General features: G+C 36.4%; 1 protein-coding gene across 1 annotated transcript in view; it reads left to right on the forward strand.

Annotated features, from left to right (window-relative positions):
* The first annotated feature begins 1 nt into the window (after position 1).
* The window catches only part of LOC136043871 (5-methylcytosine rRNA methyltransferase NSUN4-like), a 69784-nt gene continuing 42262 nt past the window's right edge, over positions 2–27523 (forward strand). The window contains exons 1-2 of the mRNA XM_065728838.1: positions 2–145; positions 26094–26261. Of these exons, the coding sequence (XP_065584910.1) occupies positions 38–145; positions 26094–26261 (276 nt within the window). The 5' untranslated portion in view covers positions 2–37. The remainder of the gene's footprint in view (positions 146–26093; positions 26262–27523) is intronic.

Consider the following 27523-nt stretch of genomic DNA (forward strand, 5'->3'; position numbering starts at 1 on the left):
ATAATAGTAATTTAAACAGCATAATTATTTAAACACTATGGCATGCAGACTTCGTACAAAGCAATTTCAAGTTATTTTTAGAAGATCCAAAAGTAGATTTCCAACTGTTGGTGTTAAAACAAGATACAGCAAAGAGGAAGCTGAGGTTTTTTATTAATACTTGTCTTCTGGGACTGTTATCTCAGACTAATAATTACTAGGCTAACCCAGGGTTGTTTTTGCCATGGCCCTTGATCTATCCTTCATCCAGGGGCGTAATTTGCTATGAGGCAGGGAGCAACTGCACCTTCCACACCCAATTTTGCCCCTCTCTGAAACTTCAGTCCCGCCAGTAGATATTTAATTTCTGCCAAAACAAACTTTTCCAAACTAAGATAATTCAAGTATATAGGCTAGTGAAAAGGGTCAGTTTTCTGGTAGTATATCCTTGTCTTTATGGTAATATATGCATCCTTTTTCATTTTTCACTGTTATCTTCCCTTGATTTGTAAAAACTGGCTCCAACTTTGATCCCTCCCCTAGGTTTTGACAAAATTTCACCCTTCCCTTCATCTTAAAAAGACTAACTGTCCAGGTTAAATACTAATTAAGGTTCTTATTTGTTGGTTATACTGCAAAACTCTGAAAACTACTACTACTACTACTACTAATAACTCACTGCAGCACCAAGCCGCCTGAGGCCAACACAGCTACGCACGCTCCTCCTCCAACCTAATCTATTTAAAGCCTCCCTCTTTACACCCTCCCAGGAAGTTCCCATTTCCTTTAAATCCTTATTTATGACATCCTCCCAACCCAGACAAGGACGACCTGCTTTCCGTGTAGCCCCAGACGGTTGGCCAAAAAGGACAATCTTCGGTAATCTGTCATCCTTCATCCGTAGAACATGGCCTAGCCATCTCAACCTTTCTTTCATTATAGCCCCAGAAAGCAGGATTGAACCACACTTTTCGTACAACCTACTGTTTGAAATACGGTCAGTCAGCTGGGTACCCAGAACAATCTGTAGGCAATTTCTCTGGAAAACATCTAGTAAATTTTCATCTGCTTTTTGGAGTGTCCATGCTTCAGAGCCATATTTGACCACTGTCATCACTGTAGCTTCCAATATTCTAATCTTGGTTTGTAGGCTTATCTTTCTATTCTTCCAAACTTTTTTTAACTGTGAAAAAACACCCTGAGCTTTAGCTATTCTACTTTTAACATCTTCACTGCTCCCGCCATCTTTACTAATAATACTACCAAGGTAACTGAAGCTCCCAACCTGATAAATCTTTTCGTTACCTAAGGTCACCTGTTCATCTTCACTTATTCCTAACCTTAGTGACTTAGTCTTCTTAACATCAATTTTCAAGCCTATTTTAGCACCCTGAACTCGTAAAACCTCTAAAAATTCATTCATTTTGCTCACACTTTCATCTAATATGCTTAAATCATAAGCATAATCTAAGTCCAGGAGTGTTCTTCCTCCCCATTTGATTCCATGGTCTCCAATTGCCTTTCCTGTGCTCCTTAAGATGAAGTCCATCAAAATGATACATATAAAGGGGGATAGAACACAACCCTGCTTAACTCCTGATTTAATACAAAACCAGTTGCTAACCTCATTTCCTACCTTAACCGCAGCAGTATTATTCTCGTACATAGCGCAAATCACTTTAATGTATTTTTCTGGTATACCATATAACAATAAGACCTTTGTTAACGCTGTTCTATCAACAGAATCGAAAGCTTGCTCATAATCGATAAAACTAAGGTCCAAAGGTGTTTGACAACGAAGAGACTTCTCAATTATTAACCTAAGAGTGAAAACATGGTTGACACATCCTCTACCTTTTCTAAAACTGCATTGTTCTTCCCTTAAAACTTTGTCTACAGCATGTCTCAGTCTAAAAAGTATCATATTACTCAGTAATTTGCTACTTACAGAGACCAGACTAATGCCTCGATAATTCCGACATTCACTCTTGTCACCTTTCTTATACAGTGGTTTAATTAAGGTTTTCCTAAAATCATTGGGTACTTCCCCTTTTTCAAAAATCATGTTCATAATCTTCAGTAGCTTATTCCTAACCTCAGGGCCACCATATTTAAGGAACTCATTAATCATACTATCAGCACCTGGGGCCTTATTATTTTTTAATCCTTCTAGTATTGTCGCTAATTCTTCCTCACTAAACAAATCTTCCTTCACATCCAAGGTATCACAAACTTTTTCATTTTCATCTATATCTTTTCCTGCAACTGTATCTCGGTTTAGCACATTCTCAAAATGTTCCACCCATCTTTCTTTAACTTTTTCCTTATCACTAATTGTGGCCCCATTTCTATCTTTAACTGGGACTAGTCCGGATCGGCTACTCCCTTTCAATTTATTAACATGCCAGTATAATATTTTTCTATTATGCCGTCTAGCCGCATCTTCCAGATCCTCAGCAATTTTATCCATCGCCTCCATTTCACATCTCCTTAGTTCATATTTTAATGCTTTCTCCACTTTCTTTACATTCCTTTTGTTTTCATACGACCTATTGCTCAGATAATTCTTATACAAACCCCTTCTACTCTCTATTAAACCTAAAGCTTTTTCACTAATATTCCTAGTTGCTGTCTTAGCACTCTTCCCTAGGACACCATCAGCAACTTCACAAATTGTTTTTCTGAAATTATTCCATCCATCTTCCACATTGTCAAATTTTAAACCCTCAAGTTTAGTACTCAACTGTTCCTGGAATTTTTTTGTCAAATTTTCATCCTGAAGTCTACCAACATCATAACTTTCCGGGAGGGAGTTACTCTTCCGAAATTTCAGCTTTAAATTAACCTTAGACACTACTAGATGGTGATCTTTACTTTTAACATCAATAACAGCACTCCTATACACCCTAGTATCTTGTATTGATCCTGCTAGTCTTCTGTTTACAATAACATAATCAACAAGGTTTGCTGTCTTACCATCACGTGAATACCATGTCAACTTATGGGCCATTTTGTGACCAAACACCGTATTGGTTATAACTAGGTTGTTATACCTACAAAATTGCAAAAGCCTATAGCCATTACTGTTTTCTTTTTCTACACCAAAATTACCTAGGCTAGGATACCATCTATCCCTATTTCTACCAACCTGGGCATTAAAATCTCCTAGCAAAAACACCATATTTCTACCTGGTACCCTGTCTATTTGCTCCTGTAACTGTAAGTAAAATTCATCTGAGTCACTAGTATCTCCATCAGTTGGTTCAATGGGGGCATATACTACTATAATTGATACCCTAAACTTTTTAGTCATAAAATGAGCAATTAGTATTCTATTATTAATACCTTCCCAGCCTAAACAAGACTTAGCAGCTTCCTTATTCATCATGAGCCCTACTCCCTGTCTACGTACCCCATCCTTCCTTCCTGAGTAAACAAATTCTAAGTCACCTAATTTCATGCTTCCTACCCCTGGGATATGAGTTTCTGAAACTCCTAATAAATCCAGTTCAAACCGTCTGAATTCGTCAGTCAAAATGTCGATGCGATAGTCATTTTTTAACGTCGTAACATTCCAAGTTCCAATTTTCATGTTCTTTAAATCTTTGAAATTATTTTGGCCTCAAGAAAAGCAGTGATCCCGGATACCAGTGCAGGATGGGGACCAACATATCTTCTCAAGTCTACACCGAAGCGCTTAAGCCGGCTTAGAACCGGACAGCAAGAAGTCCCTGGGACCTCCAGTAAGTTGGAGGCTTTGTGCAATCCTGGGCCCATCTTGGTCACAACATGGTTTTCAGCACTTGGCGATGCTCTTCTATCAACAAGAGTCGAAATCCTGCACAGACAGTCCCAAGCCTATTACCTCCGACTCATTATATATTCATGCCTACAAATATTATGCTACTACAGGGAGGCAGCCCATAGTAGATAAATCAGCTAGGAAGAGGTTTTTCAGCCCGAAAACACCCATCAAAACAAACCAAGCCCAGAAAATTATCCAATAATCAGAATCCCGTACGAGTGCTGTGTTGTTTACTAGGCTATAATTTCCTCGAGGGGCGCCACTCCTCAAGTGGGAAAAATTGACCGCAAGTTTCCCAGTCTTGCAGGTACCCCGAAAGGGTCGAGGCAGCCCTTTACAGAGGCCGTTGTCCATAAATCTGGATCTTACGCCCTGCCGCAGTTGTCCTCCTATAGAGAATCCTCCCATGATGGTGTTCTGCTTCACCATGCAATTTAACTGATTACTGGGAGAAGGTTTGTAACTCATCTGACGCGTGAACACGGCAGTTGGCCCTGCTGAGTGTACATTTGAGGGGCCTTCTTCCTCCTCCACCTGAAATTATGACCCCCAGGGGAGGGTTTCCCAGTTTCTATTATGGGCCCCACTGGGACAAGGTCCTACTTGGTCTAAGCCTCCTATGGAGCTACTCTACCTATCTATAGGGCTTTCCCCTATCTGTTGTCCTCCACAAAAATCTAGCATGATTATCTAATAATTTTACTAACTAATGCAACTAATAAATAGTTGCAGTAAATTGCAACTTTACTTTAATTTAGACTATGCAACGTCTTCGAGAATTTTCATTGCACTGTTCTTAATATTTCTTCTATATATATATACACATATACATACATACATGCACACACGTATGCTTTTAAAAATTGCTTTAAAAAATTATGCAATATTTACTTTACTTTACCCCCACCACCCCTAATATGCAAATAAATTGCTAATGCTTATATTAACAAACTATTCAGTTAGCTAAGAAACACACTGTATAGGGTTGGGGGTAAAGTTCATTTCTGATGCAAATGCATAGGCTATTAGATTTGGATTCAGGATGTAATTCTGACTATGAAGGTAAATTTATTTCTTAGCTACCTGAGTAGTCCATTAATATAAATGTTACCCAAATAAATAGCCACCTTATTATATATGCCTTGAATTTTTAGTTATATTTGGCCTATATGAATTCATTAATTACCTTACCTTAAATTGCATTTGCTAGCAGTATAATGAAATTATGTATTTCCCAGCTTAGTGACAGTGTTAAGATGCATCATCTTTGGCACCCAAAGAAGTGTACTGTGGTCTGTTAAACTAATCCTTATCCATAGACAACTTGAATACATGTATGCTGGTAGAGGATATTGTTCTTTCATTAAGGTAACTCCACAGGCTGACAACTCTGCTAGAGAAGAGCTTGGTGTTTGCTTATTCCAGAAAAACTGTTGAAAGTGACCTTGAGTCTTCTTTGAGTTTACAGGCAGAACGAGTCCAGGAATAACATCTTCAGCTTTTAGAAGCTTGTATACTGTTATTGAATTGCCTTGTTTGCTATGAGGGGTTGAAGACAGTAGTTTAAGCTTCTAGAGACAGGATGAATATTGGACATCACACAAGCCTTTAATGCATTTTGTTGCCCTTCTCTGGGCTAACTCTCAGGCTGCTTTATTAGTGTTGTTGATTAGGTATAGTCTACAATATACATCCTGAACTGTAGTCTTGGTTGAACAAGATTCTTATATAGCTTGGTTATGACAGTTGGAGATCTACTTGTGAGTGTTCTTTTGATAATCTTAATATCAGGTTGGCCTATGCAAGAGCCACTTGCATTAAGATGAAACTTTCAGCTCATCATTAATCAGGACACCATGGTCTCTGTCTGTGTTGTTTCTGGGTGTAACTCTACATAATCCATCATTATAGTCCATATAGTACTTGGCACATAGATTTTTTCTCCATTATTGATGGTCTTGCAATTTGAAGCATTAAATTCAAGTATCCATTCAGGAAGTTATACATATAGATTTCTTTGAGTTGGCATAATATCCTGTGCTGTGTCTGCATAACCAACAAGTTTCAAGTCATCAGCATAGAGACTTTAGTTTGTTCTCAATGATTTTGGTCTGTCATTTATATATATATTGACATGAAAACTATGTCCTGGGGAGCACCACTTTAAACTGCAGCCACTCCAGCAAAGAATGTATTTCCATCCTCACCAAATGCTCTACTGTCTGTTTTCTATCAGATTTGTTGTCTGTTTTCATCTGTATTTGTTAGAAACTGCATTAACTACTCAGTTAAATCCTGATTCAGCCTTTCATGTTCCAGTTTGTGGCAATTAACTGTAAGTAAGGAGCTATAGTTATACAGCTTGATAGTAACCAAACCTCTAAGAAATAGATTTTTGGTTATAATAGACACATCAAAAGAATCAAGCTCTGATGCTTATTCAAAATATAAAATTTCTTCAAGTTTAAAGTTACCCATGGAAAGTTACAAGCCTGAGAATGTTTGCTTAATTTTTTAAAAAGGGTGGAAATACCCCCAAAAAATCAAGTGATCTTAATGAAAATCTCACCATCAGATTTAGCAGATCAGAGAACCCTACCATAGAGGTTTTAAGCTACTATACACACTTCATATTTTCTGCCAGGAGAAAGATCATGGATACTTGTTTATTTTTTAATTTATTTATCTTTCCTTAGAGAAATTTTTTTGTGGGGTAAGGGATTTTTTCATGGAGGGGACCTGGATTTTCCAGTACTATGTAAAAAAAATAAGAGATTAAATAAAAAATAAACAATTTTTTTTGCTGATTGCAAGGATCAACATCAAAGCTTAAAACAAACACAAAATATTGTAGAATATTTTGCCCCTCCTCATTACCTTGCTCTTTGTGCTAAAGTTGTTTTCTTTATAACTTTTAAAACAGCTTATTATTCTAATTAGGTGACCCTTGTTTTTATGAAGTCATTCTTAAATGATTGGGAAAAGGTCAAACTTTAATGTAAAGTAAATAATAATGTAAAGTTTAATGTGAATGAGGAGGGATGACTCCCCTCATATGTGTAGTAATTTCTGTTTGTTTTAAGTTTTAATGCTGCTCCTTACTTTAAGTTGAAAAAAACTTTCTTTTCTTATTTAATGAAGCAAAGAGTTGACCCATGTAAAATTCAATCAGTGTATATGATTTGGCTCTACATATTTGCATATCACAGGGATGGGAGCAGAGATAGCCTAAAGTAATGCAATTTACTTTTAAGAAAGATATACATAAGTATTTTTTTATCATTTAAAGCTTTGTTCAGAATTTTATAGTGTTTCCTTCTGGCAGGGGTTGCTACCAAATAAGAACCAATAGGGTGTAAGTAGCATGCTACCTTATTTGCACTTTAGAGCCAAATACATACTGGATCTGTTTTTCTAACCATCATATTCTTTTTTATGCTCTTTCTGAAGATCATGGCTGCTTTTCCAACAAATTCAGCTAGAACAGGCTGCTTGCTCTTACAAAAATTTTATGAGATCAAAGAAGCCCTTAACTTCTGTCATGTGTTGTATTTTTTGTATAGTTTTGCTTAGAAAAGAAATGAAGCACCAAACATGTCAGTTAAGGAAGGTATTCATGACTCTGCAGGCTGAGGTGGCTTTTCAAGCTGAACCTCTTCCCAAAACTTCATGGTTTTATGCTTTTACACACCTTCTGGATATATTCTATTCATTTTGTACACAATTGTTTTTTGTTTTTTTTTACAAGTTTGTCCCAGCTTCCAAGCCTTCCTTCCCAGCTTCCAAGACAGATTATTGCATATTAAGCTACCAAGTGTAGTGCCTTTGTTAAAGCTTTGAGTTTTGGTACTCGAAATTCAGAATCCCCAGTATGCATAGTCTGTCTATAAATTTGTTTTTAATGTTTTAGATGTCATGTGTATAAAGATGATCTATTCAAAAATTCTTAAGTTCATTTTGGTGGATATTAGGTGGACTATTAATTATGGTATTGAATCAGAGAGAGAATTCCAATTGTCTACAGCTTGAAGGCTCCAAAAATTTGGTCTGATATCCTATTTCAACTTCTGGTCAGGATTGGCCTAATCTTGATTTTTTTTTTGTGTGAAAGTTGGATTGAGAGTCTTTTTTTTAGATTTGACCAATATTAAGAGCATCTTTTTTTTTCTTTTTTTTTTTTTTTAGATTTGACCAATATTACATCTTTTAGTTTGTCGTATCTTTATAGACTAGGTGACTGTCTTATCTTCCCTATGAAGATTGCCTTTGATTTGCTTAGGCTGAAATTCAGTCCTGGTTTCTGTAAGCTAGCCTGTCAATGTCATCTTGAAAAGTAACTGCATCTTTCAGGAATATAGTTTAATATATAGTTTATTGTCATCTACATGGATCTTGTTGTGTTTATTACCTTTAGTAATAAATGTCAATGACTCAAATTGGTTGCAACCCACTCTGTCTTCTATAGTTGCATCTACTTGTCATGATTAGCTCTGAATTTGAAGGCATTGGTTCTAGGGGCTGTTACCATTCCATCAGCCAAGGATTTTCAGTAGGACACAATTCTATTGGAGAAGAAGTGATTGGCTGTTCCTTTCTGGGCTCTTTCAAAACAGATTCAATGAATACCTCTAATCTTCTGCTAAATGTCTAGTTGGAAATTGTTTGACATCTTTATGACACCTCTTTTAATTTTTTTTATGAATAAAATGAAAAGGAATAGACCAAGCACAGCTCCATTCATTACATTGGCAGGTTTAGACAAAATACCTTCAATTGTGAGTTTTTGTATTTGGATTTTCAGGAATGTTTCTATCCAATTTAAAATCTCTCATAAGAGGTTAAACTTCCCTAGTTGGCTAATAAACAGTAGATATGGGACACTCAAAGGTTTTTCCCTGTCAAAAAGGACTGAGAAAGTGAAATTGTAGGCTATTGACTAGAGCCAGGAAAATTTTACTTTCCCTAATATGTCCTTGAATCTACTTGCTAGATAATGAGTGGGCACACTGAATGATATTTTTCTACTTTGGCCTTTCTTGCCCTATGTGAACACATGCTTCAGTTGCTTCTGACCATTGTCTTGGGAGTTCTCCTTCGATGATATGTCTAGTCTTTGAAAGATATGTAGCAGTTGATATATACGTTTTTTAGAGTCTATGAAATACGTTTTGTTTACATTTGGACTTTATCATTTGTAGGTGTAGAGTTTTTGAGTTGGTTATTTATTTCCTATTCAGTAAGACTTAGCTCTGCGTTTGTTTGCCTTATATTTTTATAGTACCTATATGTTTTAGTTTGAAATCATAACTGAAAATGAGTTTAATAATTGGGCCTTGTCTAGTAGTGAAGCTATAAATAGACAATTCTTATTAATGAGGATGGGTAGCCCTCCCCGCCCCCTTGATATTTATTATAAATTATCTACTAACTAACATATCTAGCAGGCTAATGGAACATCATAGAGATGCTTTTAAGGTCTTATTTAAAAGCTAATATTCCCCTCTACATGCTTTTCATAAACTTATCTTAATAATTCCATCAAAAATGCCATATGGCACCAAAAACTACACTTTTTAGTGCCATATCTGGAGTGGAAAGGCTAGAAACTATGAAAAGGGTACTAGCATAATCTGAATGGTTGAAGACCTAAAACCTGGGTTTTACAATTCCCCCTCTTATATACTCTCCCTCCTATCCTCCTAGTAACTTTCCTAAATCATGGGCTTACTAGCAGAAGTAGCAAGCTACTGCAACATCATAGAGATATGTCTAATGGCTCATTTGTCTAATTCTTGATCATATCTATGTACTGTTTGTAAATACTTCTCAATAGCTCCATCATAAAGTACAATATACCATCCAAAGTGGTATTTTTTCAGTAGAATTTCAGGAGTAGAAATGCTGGTAGGGTATAATCATGGTACTGTACAAATCTGTATGGTCAAAAATCAATAACCCACGATTTATAATCAAACCCTTTGTGTACCACTTCTGAGCCCTTTTAACACCCTAGTAAAGAGCAAACCACAGCCCAAAATAATCTGAAGTTTGAAAACGTGTAATGAAAAAAAAAAATTGTCCTATGAGAAAAACTGCCATTTGAAGCTGATTCAGGAATAGTAAATATTATTTCGATTAATCTTAATAGTAAAAGTTTATTACAAAAGGAATTTTGTAGGAATTTTAAAAAGTACATACAACTTCGTGGAAATACGTTTGCCTTGAATGCTCATGATTTTTCCCTCTTTTTTATTTCTGGTTCAATGCATCCATAGACTCAACTAAAATCTGCTCTGATTTGATTGTGTAAAGATAAGAAAACTTTCCATCTTCTTAAACTTTACTTCCCAGCTTCTGAAATAAGGCTTTAAGCTGTAGCTTGCAATTATTAAATCTTGACTTTTTTGCTGACTTAAGCTTTTATTTTTTTACAGTCTTTTTGCCAAACAATCTGATTTTGCCTAAAATTTTGAAATCCAAGATGCAATAAAGAAGGATTTTTTCTCATGAGGAGCTCTAAATTTTTCTTAGCAATGTGACAGAAAAATTGTAGTAGTTGTAACACAAATTTTTGTATTTTATTTTAATTGCATCTAAATTTTGCTTAATGTTCTTCAGTTTTCGAAAATATCTATATATCATATATAGGATAGAACTTCATATAGGCTACAACAGTATTTTTTATCTTCAGCTCCTCAAAGATACATAGGATAATATACCCCTTGGACTCATTGTTTGGCAAAATTCCAGATTTTTACAGGGAAAGCTTAAGAGGAATGGAAACAAAACTTATATATGTATTATCCTCTATATTAACAAATTCTTGTGTGATTTCTTTAGTTGATTTGTTTCAACAAAAAATCTGTGTCTAAGATTCTTTGTGTATGTTTGTAAAACTTAAAACGAACAAATATTAATTTTAATAAGCAATTTTTTCTGATTGAAGTAAAGAGCAAACATAAAACTTAACAAAAAATAAATTGCTTCGCAGTTTATGCAACATTTATGTACAAAATGGGTTCAAATAAACTCACTCGCTATATTTCTCTAAATTTGCAGAATTTTAAAAACTAGCGCTTTACTGAAAACGGGTTATACTTGAGAATTTGAGAGATTTAAAATTATGTAAATCAATTTACTGCTTTCATGACCACCAGCAAAAGACTATTGACCACCTCAGAAATTAGTCTTTTATTTTCTAAAAGGTACTTATGAAATTATCTGGCTCCTAATCTTTTTTTGGTTGCATTGATTTGTGTTTCCAATAAAGCTTTTTTCTAGTTTTCTGTAATTCTACAAATATAGGAAAATATTACTAGTTAGTTTGTTTGAACCAATATTGCATTTATGTATTGCATAAACTACTAAGCAATAATTTTGTACATTTTAAGTTTACCTTTGCTCTTTAGTGCCACCAGAAAAACTTTATTGAAAAAAAAATTACTTAACTTAAATTGCAGCTTGAAGCAATCTAAGGATTTTTTGTTTGAAACTCTGGAGTTGATGATTTATAAACCGTATCCAGTGTTGTTTAGTGACCAGGTATAGTGTGGTGACCAATACCTTCCAAGTTGTATCCACTCCCTTGAGGACCCCTCATCATCCAGCTTTCATTTGAAAATGTTACCAGTCAGCAGTAACTGTATCAACAAAGAATTTGCTCCAATTGTTGATAATTCTTGAGGAAAGAATTGAGTACAGACTCTGATTCAGATAGTCTGCTTTAAAAGTTTCATTTGTTGACCTGTGGTTCTTCAATCAGGACCAACAACTAGAAACAATACATGGAGAATGTTGATCTTCATTAATTGTAGATTAAAATGGTATCATGTCTTTTTCTCTTGTATACCAGTGTTGCCAGATGTTTGGTTTGAAGTTGCTCCACCATAAAAGAGAAAATGCACCGAATGAACGACCCCCCCCCCAAAAAAAATGCACCAATTTGAACAAGTTAACATGCAAACTACTCAAAACAGCACCAAAATGGTGCAAATGCGCCCCATCTGGCCACTCTGCTGTTTAGTGTTGGGATCTTTAGTTTAGCCAGTCTTGTGTGGTAAGAGAATTCCTGTATGCCCAAATTGCAGGATGCGCATGCCCATTTTATTGGTACATCTTTGTGTTTCTTCAAGAACCTTAACATCTTTCTTAAAAATGTGGGGAGGCTAGAGATATATATAGGTGACTAGTGAGTAGAATAGCGAGTGGAAAGGGTGCGCTTGATCAACTCCAAAGTTGAACTTACTTACGTATACTTACATCTTCCCATGCCGTCTGGCGCATAAGGTGACAAAAGTGCTGCTCCACAAAGACCTCTCTAGTGCTGCAGACAAGAGATCTTCCATTGCCAATCTGAGAGAACAGCACCCTTCTCAGACATCATCCTACTGTAGCTTTTTGCCGTCAATGCTTTCTGATACTAGGAGGGACACTGGAAGATTTCTACACTCCAGGTTATGATATTTCCAAAAATTTTGAATCTTTTATTACAGTTTTCATCCACTTGAAAGCAAAACCAGTGGATTTTTCCGACTCTCTCTCTGAACTAAACTTTGTTCAATCCTGAGTTCTTTTCTGTCATGGTACCTGAATATATATAGCAATGCCTTAAATTGTTCACACCCAATGTTATTACTTTTGTATGTTTAATTCATAATAATAGATAGAAGTACTTTATCATCTAGCAAACTCTCACAACAAAAACTGCCGAACTTGTTGCCTTCAGTCAGCTAGCCTACATAAGCACATCAATGAAATATTAAACATTGCCTACTGCGATGGCCTGTCAAATACAATGAGCACAATGAATAAAATTTGGACATAAAAAAATGAGGGCATAAGCAAAAACATTAGTAGACTACATTATAAAAACATAAACTGATGAATCCAACTGGCCTGTCAGATAAAAATGAAACAACAAAACTAACACATTAACAATATAAATGACACATTAACATGATGCATTACAAGTTTCCTTTATTTATGAATACAGCAATTGCTGGCACAAAGCTCTTTCTGTAGCGCTCAGTTCTTACATTAATTTGATATAAACCCGGGATTTTTTGTGCTTTTGATCAAGGTAAACAGGGTTTGGGAGGACAGTAATGGGCTGGGAGTATACATTGGAAGCGTGGGCTATAACGCAGATTATTTCCGAAATTGATGCAAAGAGTAAGATGTCGGGCTGCCAAGGTAGGGAGGTGGAATTCCTTGAGGACAAGAATGTAAGGCACTTTGCCGTGACCGTAAATAATTCTCAGGGCTCTCTTCTAGATAATTTCTAATCTATCGGACTGATCCGTCGTAAGACCAAAATGCCTCACTGGTCAAGCATACTCGAGCTGTGGACGGATAAAAGATATATAATGGTGGAGAATATTGTGTTTTTGGGCACGAAAATTTAGCAAATAGCTTAAGGAGAGACAGAGATGTACTAGCCTGTTTAACAATAGAGCAAATGTGGGCATCCCATTTCAAATCGCTAGTCAGTGTGACCCCTAAGAGTTTAGTTTTTGCTATAATTATTTCATTAGGTATTGGGGTTATAAAGGATGGCTTTGATTTAAGAATACTAAAGATCAAAATGTGAGATTTATGGGAGTTCACTTTAATTTTTGACTGGACTGCTTCACTTGCAACGTCTTCAAGAATTTCCATTGCACTGCTCTTAATCTTTTTTCTGCACTTTTCGAGCAATGGCGTTTCATCCACAAACTTCCATCAATTGGCTGATTCATTAGCAAGATTGTTAATCATTACCAAAAATAGTAAAGGACCTAATAGCGTACCCTACGGAACTCCGCGAGAAATAGGGAGTGAATCAGAATAAACATTTTATACTTAACAAGTTGACTTCTATTTGACAGAAAAGATCCAGTAATATTGACTAGAAAATGGAGGACAAAAAATTCATTCAGAAATTTTTCAACTAACACATTATGACTAACTAGATCAAAAGCCTTTTGGAGGTCAATCAAAACGAGACTGAGCCAGATATCTGGCTCGTCAAGTAATTTTCATACAGTATCGATGAGACTGACCAGGTAATGTGTTGTTGATAAACCTTTCATGTTTCCGAATTGTTGTTCATCAGTAAGTACAAATATCGTTTTTTTAAGCCAATCTGCTGTGAAACTCTCATACAGTTTAGAGAATATTAGTGTTAAGGTAATTGGTCGAACTCCATAAAAATCTAATCTAAAACCTTTCTTCTGTATGGGTGTAATGTATCCTTTTTTCCAGCACTTAGGTAATTGTCTTAAAAATATTTTATAAAGGTTTTGATAACTTATCAGGAAATGCTTTTACTAAATCAATTGGAATGTCAAGGAGGCATATTGAACTTCTCTTTAGTTTACGTATTTTAGCCTAAACATCAATAGGTTGTACTATAGTGATTTCCTGGTCTGGTGCTCGGGGTGGGGGAATATGAAATGAGAGACCTGGAAGGGTTTGTACAATAGCAGCAAAGTGCTCACTTAATGAGGTAGCTGTAGTTTCAGAGGGAACATCAAGATTAAAGTCAACATTTTTGACTGTTTTACCACTAACTTTCTTGACTGTATTCTACCGGCCGTGCTTCAAAATTAAAATGTACCGGCCGTACAATCAAACATTTTGATGTACCGGCCGTAAAATTAAGATGTACCGGCCGTACATCAAAATTAAAGTCAACATTTTTGACTGTTTTACCACTAACTTTCTTGACTGTATTATATCGGCCGTGCTTTAAAGAGTTCACTTACTTTATTACGGTAATACTGGGCTGAAGCTTTCCGAATCTGCTTCTTTATAGATTTTCTTAGTGGGTTAGCTTCTTCAATTTTTCTTTGGCAGAACAGTCTTAATTTTTAACAGATTAAACTTTTTATTGTATCATTTATATACGCCTTATCATTAGAACATTTTTTCTTTTTGACCTCTGGAAAATGAATTAAATAATTATTGATAAGTTTTTCTTGGAAAAGTTCGGCTTTCTTATTCGAATCGTCTGCAGCAAATACGTCTTCCCATTTCTCTTCTGAAAGCCATGTACAAAAATTGAGTAGACGGCTATCAGTAATTGGTCGACACTTAAATACATCAAGTTTATGCTTGCGGATGATCTCGTATCGGATTTAGCGAAAGTGTAAGATGGTAACTGCCACCAAGTGGGGGGAGGGAATTGGGTCTTTGATAGAATTCATGCATGTTTGTACAAATAATGTCAAGGGAAGTACCACTTTTTGTGGTTGGGATATTAACAATTTGTTTTAAAGTAGCTTCCCGATTTTTGGCTGGGTGAATAATAAAAACAACCTACAATAATATTAGTTAATGGGCGTGGTAGAACTTTCGGTTTAACTTTAATCCAAATTATTTTATCATACTCATTTATTCCTGGAACAATAACTTCCCTTGGCGAAAAATATCGGCGACAAAAAATCATTACCCCTCTACCCTTTTTACCAAGGTAATGATCATGTGAGCGGAGTTTAATAAACTCATTAGAATGAGCCATCTTCAGAGTATCCGGGTTTTGGGACCGAATCTCGGTCATACAAATTAAATCTGCTGCTAGCTTATTCGCTGTAATTTCAAGCTCAATAAGTTTTTTTTTAAATTAAGGCTTTCTGTATTACTTAATAACAACCTAGGGAAATGGTAATGTAGTTTATTATTCTTATGTTTACTATTACGAGTACTAGAAACACCCGTTTTATCTGGAAAACGATTTGAAAAAGGAGTATGAGGGTGAGGAGGTGTATGAACATTTTCTGGGGGTGGCTTGGGTTTATCATATTTTGCAAGGATGGAGGTGCTATGGGTAGGCTCAAGATCAATTTGCATAGTAGTAGGGTGACTAATAAACCGATTTTGAAGTGGGAGGGGAAGACGTTCAGTTTTAAAAGTTGGGGGTAAATTGAGAGAGCCCGGGGTAAAAGTTTCCTGGTGTTCAAACGATTCTATAAGATCCGTTTCTTCTAATAGCGAAAACCTGTTACTAAGTGGGATGGCGTGGCTTATAGTCGAAATGCGGGACGCTGATATTTTAGGAAGGATAGACCTAGGGATTGGCGGAGGGTCAGTGAGAAGGAGGAAGGGGGAGAGCTCTAAGGAGAACCGGAGAGATATGCTGAGCCCGACTGACCCGCGGTGACCGCGAAGAAGGGATCCAGTAACGCAATGTCGGTATTGGAAAAGGTTGTCGTGGGCGCAATTGGGAGAAGGGGAACCTAAAAAGTGGGTTTCTTTGACTCAGCTCTTGGTCCCCTCGCCTCGACAAATTTTTTAGCACCGGTTCAGGTCTAGGATTATTGCTTGAAACATTGCCCCGATAAACAACCTGACTATGGCTCGGCATTTTATAATCGAATACTGGATCACGGTTAAAACGAGACAAACGGTCAAAATACTTAAAAGGCACTGAACGATTAATGTGACATTTTAAATCACTATGAGCAAAACTGCACAACTTTTTGGCATAAGCCAACATAGGGCAAAGATCGACATGATCGAAATTGCAAGTTGTTGCTTTGCACTTTTTCAGTTTGTATTTTCGGCATATGTGTAGAACTATACAGTTCTCTTTTTTGTAGCAGGAATCTCCTTCGAAATACTTGCACACTTTGATTACACAGGTATTTTCTCGTTGATTTGGTTTATCTTTCTTATCGGTATCATTTTTGCTTTCTTGAATAAACGGACATTGTTCACCAAGTTTGCATGCACCAGTCGACATAAAAAAGGAACACTTTTTCTTAGTTTCACCTCTCCGATAATTCCTAGTCTTTCAGCGATTTTCATGACATCGTCACAACTTTTTTCGAATAGCTGTAAATTAGGAGTGTCGATTTCGGTCTGTTTCAGCGACAGGGATTGGACTTGAGATTCAAGTTTTATTTCCATGTTGTGGATCTTTTTTTCAAGTTGCAGGATTAAACTGTCATTTGAAAGGCAACTCTCAAAGCTACTGGGACAATTTTGAGGGGGTGGGTTCTCCAAAGGTGAGGAATACATATTGCTGAGGTTAACGACAGAGTATGCAGGATTATCAGCAATAGGGTGCTCAGTTACAACAACCATAACGCATGAACTGCATTTCCAGTTGGGGTTTTCTTCCCGTAACACTGGTGTGATTCCAGCACACGGCGGATGGAACCATAAAAGGCGCTTTGAGCACTGAATCGTCACACCTTTCCCACACGACCTCTCACATCCAGGGCAGATATAAGTAGCTCTGGTTTGTGTCATATTCATTGTACAATTTTACTGGTAACACAACTAATTAATGAGTCGAAAATCAATAATAATTAGTTGTCAAATAATTCAAGTTCTGATTCTTGAAATATTTTCAATAAAAGTCCATAGGGAAATCAAATAACTAAATAATCCAAGTTCAAGGTTGATTAAGAGAAGTCCATAGGGAATCACAATTGAGTCTTACTGTATAATGAGATTATATCCAGATTGTATCCAATAGAGTTGTTTACTGTATGAACTCTCAAACAAGACTAAATATAGTTGCAGTGCTGCATTCTTTGAATTTCTCTGCTTCATAATTTGGAAGAATTACCAAAGAAATTAAAAAAAGAAAAAGAAATAAGCTTGAGAAGTGGAAGGGACTAGAATACCCATCCCTTTAAAAAAATTTCCATAATTATTTTAGTTCTTGTATAAACCCCACGTTCTTCACTGTTTTGACAAATTTGGCTCCCAGAGATTGTTTTTAAGGAGTATATGGCTTTTCTATGTAACATTTCTTCCCCTTGTGCTCATTATTCCCACTCATGAATCCCATTGTGAAATAGCAGTTAGCTTATTTTTTTGTTTGTTTTGTTTTCAGCGCAGGACTACAGGTAGTACTACCTGTGTTTTCAGCACAGGACTACGTAGTTTGACAAAAGTCAAACTACAGGTAGTTTGTCATAGCTTATCACAGATAGCTAAGGCAAAACAAGCACTTCCTAACTTGGTTTTTGTGATTTTGACTTGATTCTATAGCACTAATCTCTTGTCTGTTACAAATTGATTGTAAAATGTTCATTTTGAATATTAATCAAGTCTGTTTGATTATAGTCATTTGAGAAATGCAGTATGGATGATTGTATGAGCATATACATTTTGGATGGGTTTACTACTACTACTACTAACAACTCACTGCAATACCAAGCCACCTAAGGCCAACACAGCTGCACATGCTCCTCCCCCATCCCAATCTATTCAAAGCCTCTCTCTTTAAACCCTTCCAAAAAGTTCCTATTTCTCTTAAATCTTTCCTCATGTCATCCTTCCATCCCATTTGGGGACAACCTGCTTTTCATTTGGCCCTAGATGGTTGGCTGACTAGTACAATCTTTGGCAATCTATGATCAGTATGACTATAATATTTATAAAAGTATAAAGGAAGTAGTGTCTATGAACCTGTCAATTTCCCTAATAACTGCACCCACTCTGATTTTGCTAGAGTTGCTGAGAAATAATCCTCGTGGCTCAGTTCTCATAGTGCTCTGAGAGGAATGAGCAGAATGCAAAGCAGCCCATAAATACTACTACTACTACTACTACTACTACTACTACTACTACTAATAACTCACTGCAGCACCAAGCCGCCTGAGGCCAACACAGCTACGCACGCTCCTCCTCCAACCTAATCTATTTAAAGCCTCCCTCTTTACACCCTCCCAGGAAGTTCCCATTTCCTTTAAATCTTTATTTATGACATCCTCCCAACCCAGACAAGGACGACCTGCTTTCCGTGTAGCCCCAGACGGTTGGCCAAAAAGGACAATCTTCGGTAATCTGTCATCCTTCATCCGTAGAACGTGGCCTAGCCATCTCAACCTTTCTTTCATTACAGCCCCAGAAAGCGGGATTGAACCACACTTTTCGTACAACCTACTGTTTGAAATACGGTCAGTCAGCCGGGTACCCAGAACAATCCGTAGGCAATTTCTCTGGAAAACATCTAGTAAATTTTCATCTGCTTTTCGGAGTGCCCATGCTTCAGAGCCATATTTGACCACTGTCATCACTGTAGCTTCCAATATTCTAATCTTGGTTTGTAGACTTATCTTTCTATTCTTCCAAATTTTTTTTAACTGTGAAAAAACACCCTGAGCTTTAGCTATTCTACTTTTAACATCTTCACTGCTCCCACCATCTTTACTAATAATACTACCAAGGTAACTGAAGCTCCCAACCTGATCAATCTTTTCGTTACTTAATGTCATCTGTTCATCCTCACTTATTCCTAGCCTTAGTGACTTAGTCTTCTTAACATTAATTTTCAAGCCTATTTTAGCACCCTGAACTCGTAAAACTTCTAAAAATTCATTCATTTTGCTCACACTTTCATCTAATATGCTTAAATCATCAGCATAATCTAAGTCCAGGAGCGTTCTTCCTCCCTATTTGATTCCATGGTCTCCAATTGCCTTTCCTGTGCTCCTTAAGACGAAGTCCATCAAAATGATCCATATAAAGGGGGATAGAACACAACCCTGCTTAACTCCTGATTTAATAATAAACCAGTTGCTAACCTCATTTCCTACCTTAACCGCAGCAGTATTATTCTCGTACATAGCGCAAATCACTTTAATGTATTTTTCTGGTATACCATAGAACGATAAGACCTTTGTTAACGCTGTTCTATCAACAGAATTGAAAGCTTGCTCATAATCGATAAAACTAAGGACCAAAGGTGTTTGACAACGAAGGGACTTCTCAGTTATTAGCCTAAGAGTGAAAACATGGTCGACACATCCTCTACCTTTTCTAAAACCGCATTGTTCTTCCCTTAAAACTTTGTCTACAGCATGTCTCAGTCTAAAAAGTATCATATTATTCAGTAATTTGCTACCTACAGAGACCAGACTAATGCCTCGATAATTACGACACTCACTCTTATCACCTTTCTTATACAGTGGTTTAATTAAAGTTTTCCTAAAATCATTGGGTACTTCTCCTTTTTCAAAAATCATGTTCATAATCTTCAGTAGCTTATTCCTAACCTCAGAGCCACCATATTTAAGAAACTCATTAATCATACTATCAGCACCTGGGGCTTATTATTTTTAATCCTTTTAGTACTGTCGCTAATTCTTCCTCACTAAACAAATCTTCCTTCACATCCAAGGTATCACAAACTTTTTCATTTTCATCTATATCTTTTCCTGCAACTGTATCTCGGTTTAGCACATTCTCAAAATGTTCCACCCATCTTTCTTTAACTTTTTCCTTGTCACTAATTGTGGCCCCATTTCTATCTTTAACTGGGACTAGTCCGGATTGGCTACTCCCTTTCAATTTATTAACATGCCAGTATAATATTTTACTATTATGCCGTCTAGCCGCATCTTCCAGATCCTCAGCGATTTTATCCATCGCCTCCACTTCACATCTCCTTAGTTCATATTTTAATGCTTGCTCCACTTTCTCTACATTCCTTTTGTTTTCATACGACCTATCACTCAGATAATTCTTATACAAACCCCTTTTACTCTCTATTAAACCTAAAGCTTTTTCACTAATATTCCTAGTTGCAGTCTTAACACTCTTCCCTAGGACACCATCAGCAACTTCACAAATTGTTTTTCTGAAATTATTCCATCCATCCTCCACATTGTTAAATTTTAAACCCTCAAGTTTAGTACTCAACTGTTCCTGGAATTTTTTTTCTCAAATTTTCATCCTGAAGTCTACCCACATCATAACTTTCCGGGAGGGAGTTACCCTTCCGAAATTTAAGCTTTAAATTAACCTTAGACACTACTAGATGGTGATCTTTACTTTTAACATCAATAACGGCACTCCTATACACCCTAGTATCTTGTATTGATCCTGCTAGTCTTCTGTTTACAATAACATAATCAATAAGGTTTGCTGTCTTACCATCACGTGAATACCATGTCAACTTATTGGCCATTTTGTGACCAAACACCGTATTGGTTATAACTAGGTTGTTATACCTACAAAATTGCAAAAGCCTATAGCCATAACTGTTTTCTTTTCCTACACCAAATTTACCTAGGCTAGGATATCATCTATCCCTATTTCTACCAACCTGGGCATTAAAATCTCCTAGCAAAAACACCATATTTCTACCTGGTACCCTGTCTATTTGCTCCTGTAACTGTAAGTAAAATTCATCTGAGTCACTAGTATCTCCATCAGTTGGTTCAATGGGGGTATATACTACTATAACTGATACCCTAAACTTTCTAGTCATAAAATGAGCAATTAGTATTCTATTATTAATACCTTCCCAGCATAAACAAGACTTAGCAGCTTCCTTATTCATCATGAGCCCTACTCCCTGTCTATGTACCCCATCCTTCCTGCCTGAGTAAACAAATTCTATGTCACCTAATTTCATGCTTCCTACCCCGGGGATATGAGTTTCTGAAACTCCTAATAAATCCAGTTCAAACCGTCTGAATTCGTCAGTCAAAATGTCGATGCGATAGTCATTTTTTAACGTCGTAACATTCCAAGTTCCAATTTTCATGTTCTTTAAATCTTTGAAATTATTTTGGCCTCAAGAAAAGTAGTGATCCCGGATACCAGTGCAGGATGGGGGCCAACATATCTTCTCAAGTCTACACCGAAGCGCTTAAGCCGGCTTAGAACCGGACAGCAAGAAGTCCCTGGGACCTCCAGTAAGTTGGAGGCTTTGTGCAATCCTGGGCCCATCTTGGTCACAACATGGTTTTCAGCACTTGGCGACGCTCTTCTATCAACAAGAGTCGAAATCCTGCACAGACAGTCCCAAGCCTATTACCTCCGACTCATAATATATTCATGCCTACTACGCTACTATACGCAATTAATATACGGAATTATGCTACTACGGGGAGGCAGCCCATAGTAGATAAATTAGCTTGGAAGAGGTTTTTCAGCCCGAAAACGCCCATCAAAACGAACCAAGCCCAGAAAATTATCTAATAATCAGAATCCCGCACGAGTGCTGTGTTGTTTACTAGGCTATAATTTCCTCTAGGGGCGCCACTCCTCAAGTGGGAAAAATTTACCGCAAGTTTCCCAGTCTTGTTGGTACCTCGAAAGGGTCGAGGCAGCCCTTTACAGAGGCCGTTGTCCATAAATCTGGATCTTACGCCCTGCCGCAGTTGTCCTCCTATAGAGAATCCTCCCACGATGGTGTTCTGCTTCACCATGCAATTTAACCCATTACTGGGAGAAGGTTTGTAACTCATCTGACGTGTGAACACGGCAGTTGGCCCTGCTGAGTGTACATTTGAGGGGCCTTCTTCCTCCTCCACCTGTAATTAAGACCCCCAGGGGAGGGTTTCCCAGTTTCTATTATAGGCCCCACTGGGACAAGGTCCTACTTGGTCTAAGTCTCCTATGGAGCTACTCTACCTATCTGTAGGGCATTCCCCTATCTGTTGTCCTCCACCAAAACCTAGCATGATTATCTAATAATTAACTAACTAATGCAACTAATAAATAGTTGCAGTAAATTGCAACTTTACTTTAATTTAGACTATAAAGTAAAGGACAAAAATAACATATACAAGCTCTGTTGTCCTCTGCTAAAACCTAGCATGCAAGCTAATAATTAGCTAACTATTGCAACTAATTAATAATTGCAATAAAGTACAACTTTCCTTTTAATTTATACCCTAAAATAAAGAAAACACAAAAAAGCTCTATTGTCCTCTACCAAAACCTAGCATGTTAACTAATAAATAACTAATAAATAGCCCATTTGGCCTGATTGCAACACCTCACAAGCCACACCTTATAGAAAACACCTTTGAGAATTTAAATTAAGAAGGAAACTTATTAGAAACCCTGCTAGTACTGCAAAAGTAGACATAAGTAGCCAATTTAGCCTGTTTGAAACATCTCACAAGCCAACACCCTATAGAAAACACCTTTGATAATTTAAATGAATAAGAAAACTTATTAGAAATTCTGCTGGTACTGCAAAAGTAGACCTAAGTAGCCAATTTAGCCTGTGTGAAACATCTCACAAGCCAAAACCATATATAAAGCACCTTTGAGAATTTAAATGAATAAGAAAACTTATTAGAAACTCTGCTAATACTGCAAAAGTAGACCTAAGTAGCCAATTTAGCCTGTTTGAAACATCTCACAAGCCAACACCCTATAGAGAACACCTTTGAGAATTTAAATGAAGAAGAAAACTTATTAGAAACTCTGCTAATACTGCAAAAGTAGACCTAAGTAGCCAATTTAGCCTGTTTGAAACATCTCACAAGCCAACACCCTATAGAAAACACCTTTGAGAATTTAAATGAATAAGAAAACTTATTAGAAACTCTGCTAATACTGTAAAAGTAGACCTAATTAGTCAATTTAGCCTGTTTGACCAAGAACCAATTTTCATGTTGAATTCAGGGATGGAAAACGTTCACGATATGCAATAATTGATATTAAAAGGTTGTATAATGTACTGAAAATTGTTTAAATTGATGGGTTGATCTAAATGGAGCATAAGATACATTTACTATACTACTAATGCACAATATCCATATTAATGCAAAACTTAGTTTTTGTCCTGGGGGCTTTGAACATCCCCAAAGGCATGATTTCTGAACCTTTCAATAATGCTGAAGAGAATAGATGTCTTGAAAATTGGGATTGGATGTTTGTTTTGATAAATGATGGGTTTAGGGGGAGGAGGGTGGTCGCCCTCTCATCACTTTTGACTGGACTCTTAAAAAGGACGCTATAATTTCCAATTTTTAATTAGATGAGCCCCATCTGCAGATTATATGGCCACGCCATTCTATAAAAACCTTATATGACCCCCACGGGCATAACTGAAAACTCTTGCCCCAGGACTCAATCCTGGATGCATTATTCTATGTTCTTCCGATTATTGTGAAGAAAATGCCAACCTTGCCAATATTTACCTCTTTCTTGAGGAAGAGGTTGTTGGGCGGGGAAGGGGGGCTAGTTACTCTTAATCACTTTAACTCTTAAAAAGAGTTAAATTTTAATTTATTTTAGATAAATAATAAGATTTAATTAATTTATTTTAGATAAAATAATAAGAGTTTTATTTTAGCCCATAAAGTTTACTACATTTGTTTGTTAGCAGTATATAGAAGGATCTTGACAGTCTAAATAGTAGTCTGCTATTGCATTTGTGTGTGTTAATGGGCCACCAATATTTTTACTTGTATCATTTCTTCAAATGAAAATATGTTCTATAGATTTCTGCAAACATGTCAGCTGATTTAGTACCACCCATATTCTTGTTTTGCTTGCAAATAAGGGTCAACTTTACCTAAGAGCCATCTGACATCAGATATAATTGACTGGAAAGAAGATGTCAACAAGTGTTGGAGCCAAACAGATCATGTTGCTATTGGTCCACTTAACAAATATGCTTCTCGGTTTGAATAGCCTACTTTATCATAGCACTGTAGTGCCTAAGGACAACATGTCACAAATCCATGTCAGATTCTTTATTACATTTACATCGAGGATTTCCGCTTCTTTAGGAGAGGAATGTGTAAAATGTTGCTTTTCAGCTTGAATACCTTATCATAGCACAATGGTGCCCATGGACAACATATCACAAACCTATGTCAGATTTTTTATTACACTTACCTCAAGAATTACTGCTTTTTTAGGAAAGGAATATGTGAAATGTTGCTTTTCGGCTTGAACACCTTATCATAGCACAATGGTGCCCATGGACAACATATCACAAATCTATGTCAGATTCTTTATTACACTTACCTCAAGAATTACTGCTTTTTTAGGAAAGGAATATGTGAAATGTTGCTTTTCAGCTTGAACACCTTATCATAGCACAATGGTGCCCATGGACAACATATCACAAACCCGTGTCAGAATCTTTATTACATTTACATCGAGGATTTCCGCTTCTTTAGGAGAGGAATGTGTAAAATGTTGCTTTTCGGCTTGAACACCTTATCATAGCACAAAGGTGCCTATGGACAACATATCACAAACCTATGTCAGATTTTTTATTACACTTACCTCAAGAATTACTGCTTTTTTAGGAAAGGAATATGTGAAATGTTGCTTTTCAGCTTGAACACCTTATCATAGCACAATGGTGCCCATGGACAACATATCACAAACCTATGTCAGATTTTTTATTACACTTACCTCAAGAATTACTGCTTTTTTAGGAAAGGAATATGTGAAATGTTGCTTTTCAGCTTGAATACCTTATCATAGCACAATGGTGCCCATGGACAACATATCACAAACCTATGTCAGATTTTTTATTACACTTACCTCAAGAATTACTGCTTTTTTAGGAAAGGAATATGTGAAATGTTGCTTTTCAGCTTGAACACCTTATCATAGCACAATGGTGCCCATGGACAACATATCACAAACCCGTGTCAGATTCTTTATTACATTTACCTCAAGAATTGCTGCTCCTTTAGGAGAGGACTATGTGAAAGGTTTGTTTGAACTGCAGCCCTCAGAGTTTCCAGGCAGAGTTTTGTCCACTCTGCTCTCACAGGGTTGAAAAAAAAAATGCAGCACGTAAAATGTCGAGGCTACACAGTATATTTGGGTCTCCTTATAACGAGTAGGATTCACACATGGACCTCACACTCACTAACCCTGGATTACTTTACTGGTCTGTCATATTTGTTGCACAACCTGAGCTGTTTCGAGTTATATTCTTTGTACATTCTAGTTTAGCACCTCTCTTACTTTAACTGGCTTCATGTTAAAAACCTGCTTGTCAGAGCACCCTTTGAAGTGTCCATATTTTGAATTTTGGTATCAATATTTGCAAAACAACCTCTTTTTTCAACTCCAAAACTCTTGTTACTCTCTGTCAATTTGCGATCCTCGAATTTTTTTTGAAGTTCTATGTATAACTTGTGACTTCCAATCATGTCAGGATTTTCCGACCCAACTTTGTAGTTTTTTGGACACATGCTGGCACAGACACTATGATCCTTCATCACTTTAAAATTTCAATAAGCAAAGAAAACGGTATAATGACGCCCGTTTTTTCCTTATTTCTGTAGACATATTTTAATAAAAAAAAACCTTCTCTGAGATCATAAAAGAAAAGGACAGATTTTGGAATTATTGTACAATTTGTTTTACAGGATTCTCGAATTTATCATGTTGTAACTACAACTTATCTTGAAAATTACCAAAGCAAGGGAAATTCTATGGTCTTGACAAATCAAATGTGTTCATTTGTTCTTTCTTTTTATTCAATTCAGTCTTGTTAGCCGACTTGTGTTTTACATTACCTGTGTTAAGTTGTACTAGGCTGTGTTAAGCTATGTAAGTGTGTTTTAAATAATCGATTGTGCATTTTTTATAGCTAAAAAGAAGTGGTACAACCAAAGCCTTAGAATATTTCGACTCCTTTTATGGAAGTTATTTTGGCGCAAAATGGGAGAAAATCCGCGAGGGCCTACTGTCTGAACCTAAATATTGTGCTGTTATCAACAATTTCGGCGATTCAGTTGAAAATTGTGCGCAATTAGAGGTAAGTAAATAAAAAATCGATCTTGCAGATTAATTGAGCCATGCAAAAAATAAATTTTTCTTTGCTGGTCATGGAGGGGGGGGGCTGTATCTTTTCTGTGTTTAATTTTGATAAATCCAATTCTAATATTGCAGTTCTCATTTCGATCTGACACCATTTTTGAGGGTTTTCAGGCTATCTTTCAGAATCCTCATAAATTGTCTTCACATTAAATTTTTACCATTAAGATTCATAATAATATTCATTTATAACCCACTTACATCACATGATAAATAGTGGAGTAAACAGTGAAGAAAAAAAATGTGATTCAAAAACAAAAATCAACAATAACATTACATAATAAAAAACAATAGATCACCAATAACAATTAAACAACAATAACATTACATAAATAAGATGAATAAAACAAACGAATCTAACCATGGTGAGGCGACAAACGCCGATAAGCCGTTTCCGAAAGCTTTTCATGTAAACCAGTCAGCTTCTCAGCAATATTCGGAAGGTAAAACTTATTTATTATTCTTCAATTCCTATACCAAAGAGGGAGATAGAGAAGATATTTACAAAAACGGAAATAGGCCACTTGAATATCACTAAAATTTTTATTCCTAAAAATAGGATAAAGCCTAGAAAGGTAGAGAACAAAGGTCTGACAAAGTAGAATAAAGCTTTCCTAGGGCAGTACGATTAGATTTGCCTCGATTGGCTTCAATTTTACACACGAAAAGTTTTAAAAAAAATTTTTAACTCAGCCACCGCATTGAATCTACATGAGGGATGGAAAAATTTTTAGAACTTAGAGGCTTAGGAGGGGATAGACAATTGAAAGAAAGATACTCACATTTACCAACGTTGAGCGAAAGACCGATTTTAGTAAGGGCATAAGAAACTATATAAACTATCTGCGATAGTCTGAGTTTAGGCCAGCTAAGTAGATAAATAACCTCAGCATAACCAACGTATGAAATATCAATTAACCTAACAAAACACCTAGAAGAAATGTTCTCAAGAATACTAGAAATACAAAATTTAAAAATACTTGGAGATAGTACTCCGCCCTGCCGTTCACCCCGACGAACATGGAAAATAGAAGAAGAAAGGGCACCATTGGTTGTAATTCAAAGATAAGATTTACTATGCCAAGACTTAAGAAGAAAAATAAGTGAAAGGTTAATGCTGTGACTATAAAGACAATAAAGAGCCTGACTGTGTAGTCGAAATATTAGTTACCATTCTCGAATCAGCTTCAAATGCCCAACTGT

This window comes from Artemia franciscana, chromosome 2 (assembly GCF_032884065.1).
Source record: "Artemia franciscana chromosome 2, ASM3288406v1, whole genome shotgun sequence".
In the NCBI taxonomy this organism is placed as follows: domain Eukaryota; kingdom Metazoa; phylum Arthropoda; class Branchiopoda; order Anostraca; family Artemiidae; genus Artemia; species Artemia franciscana.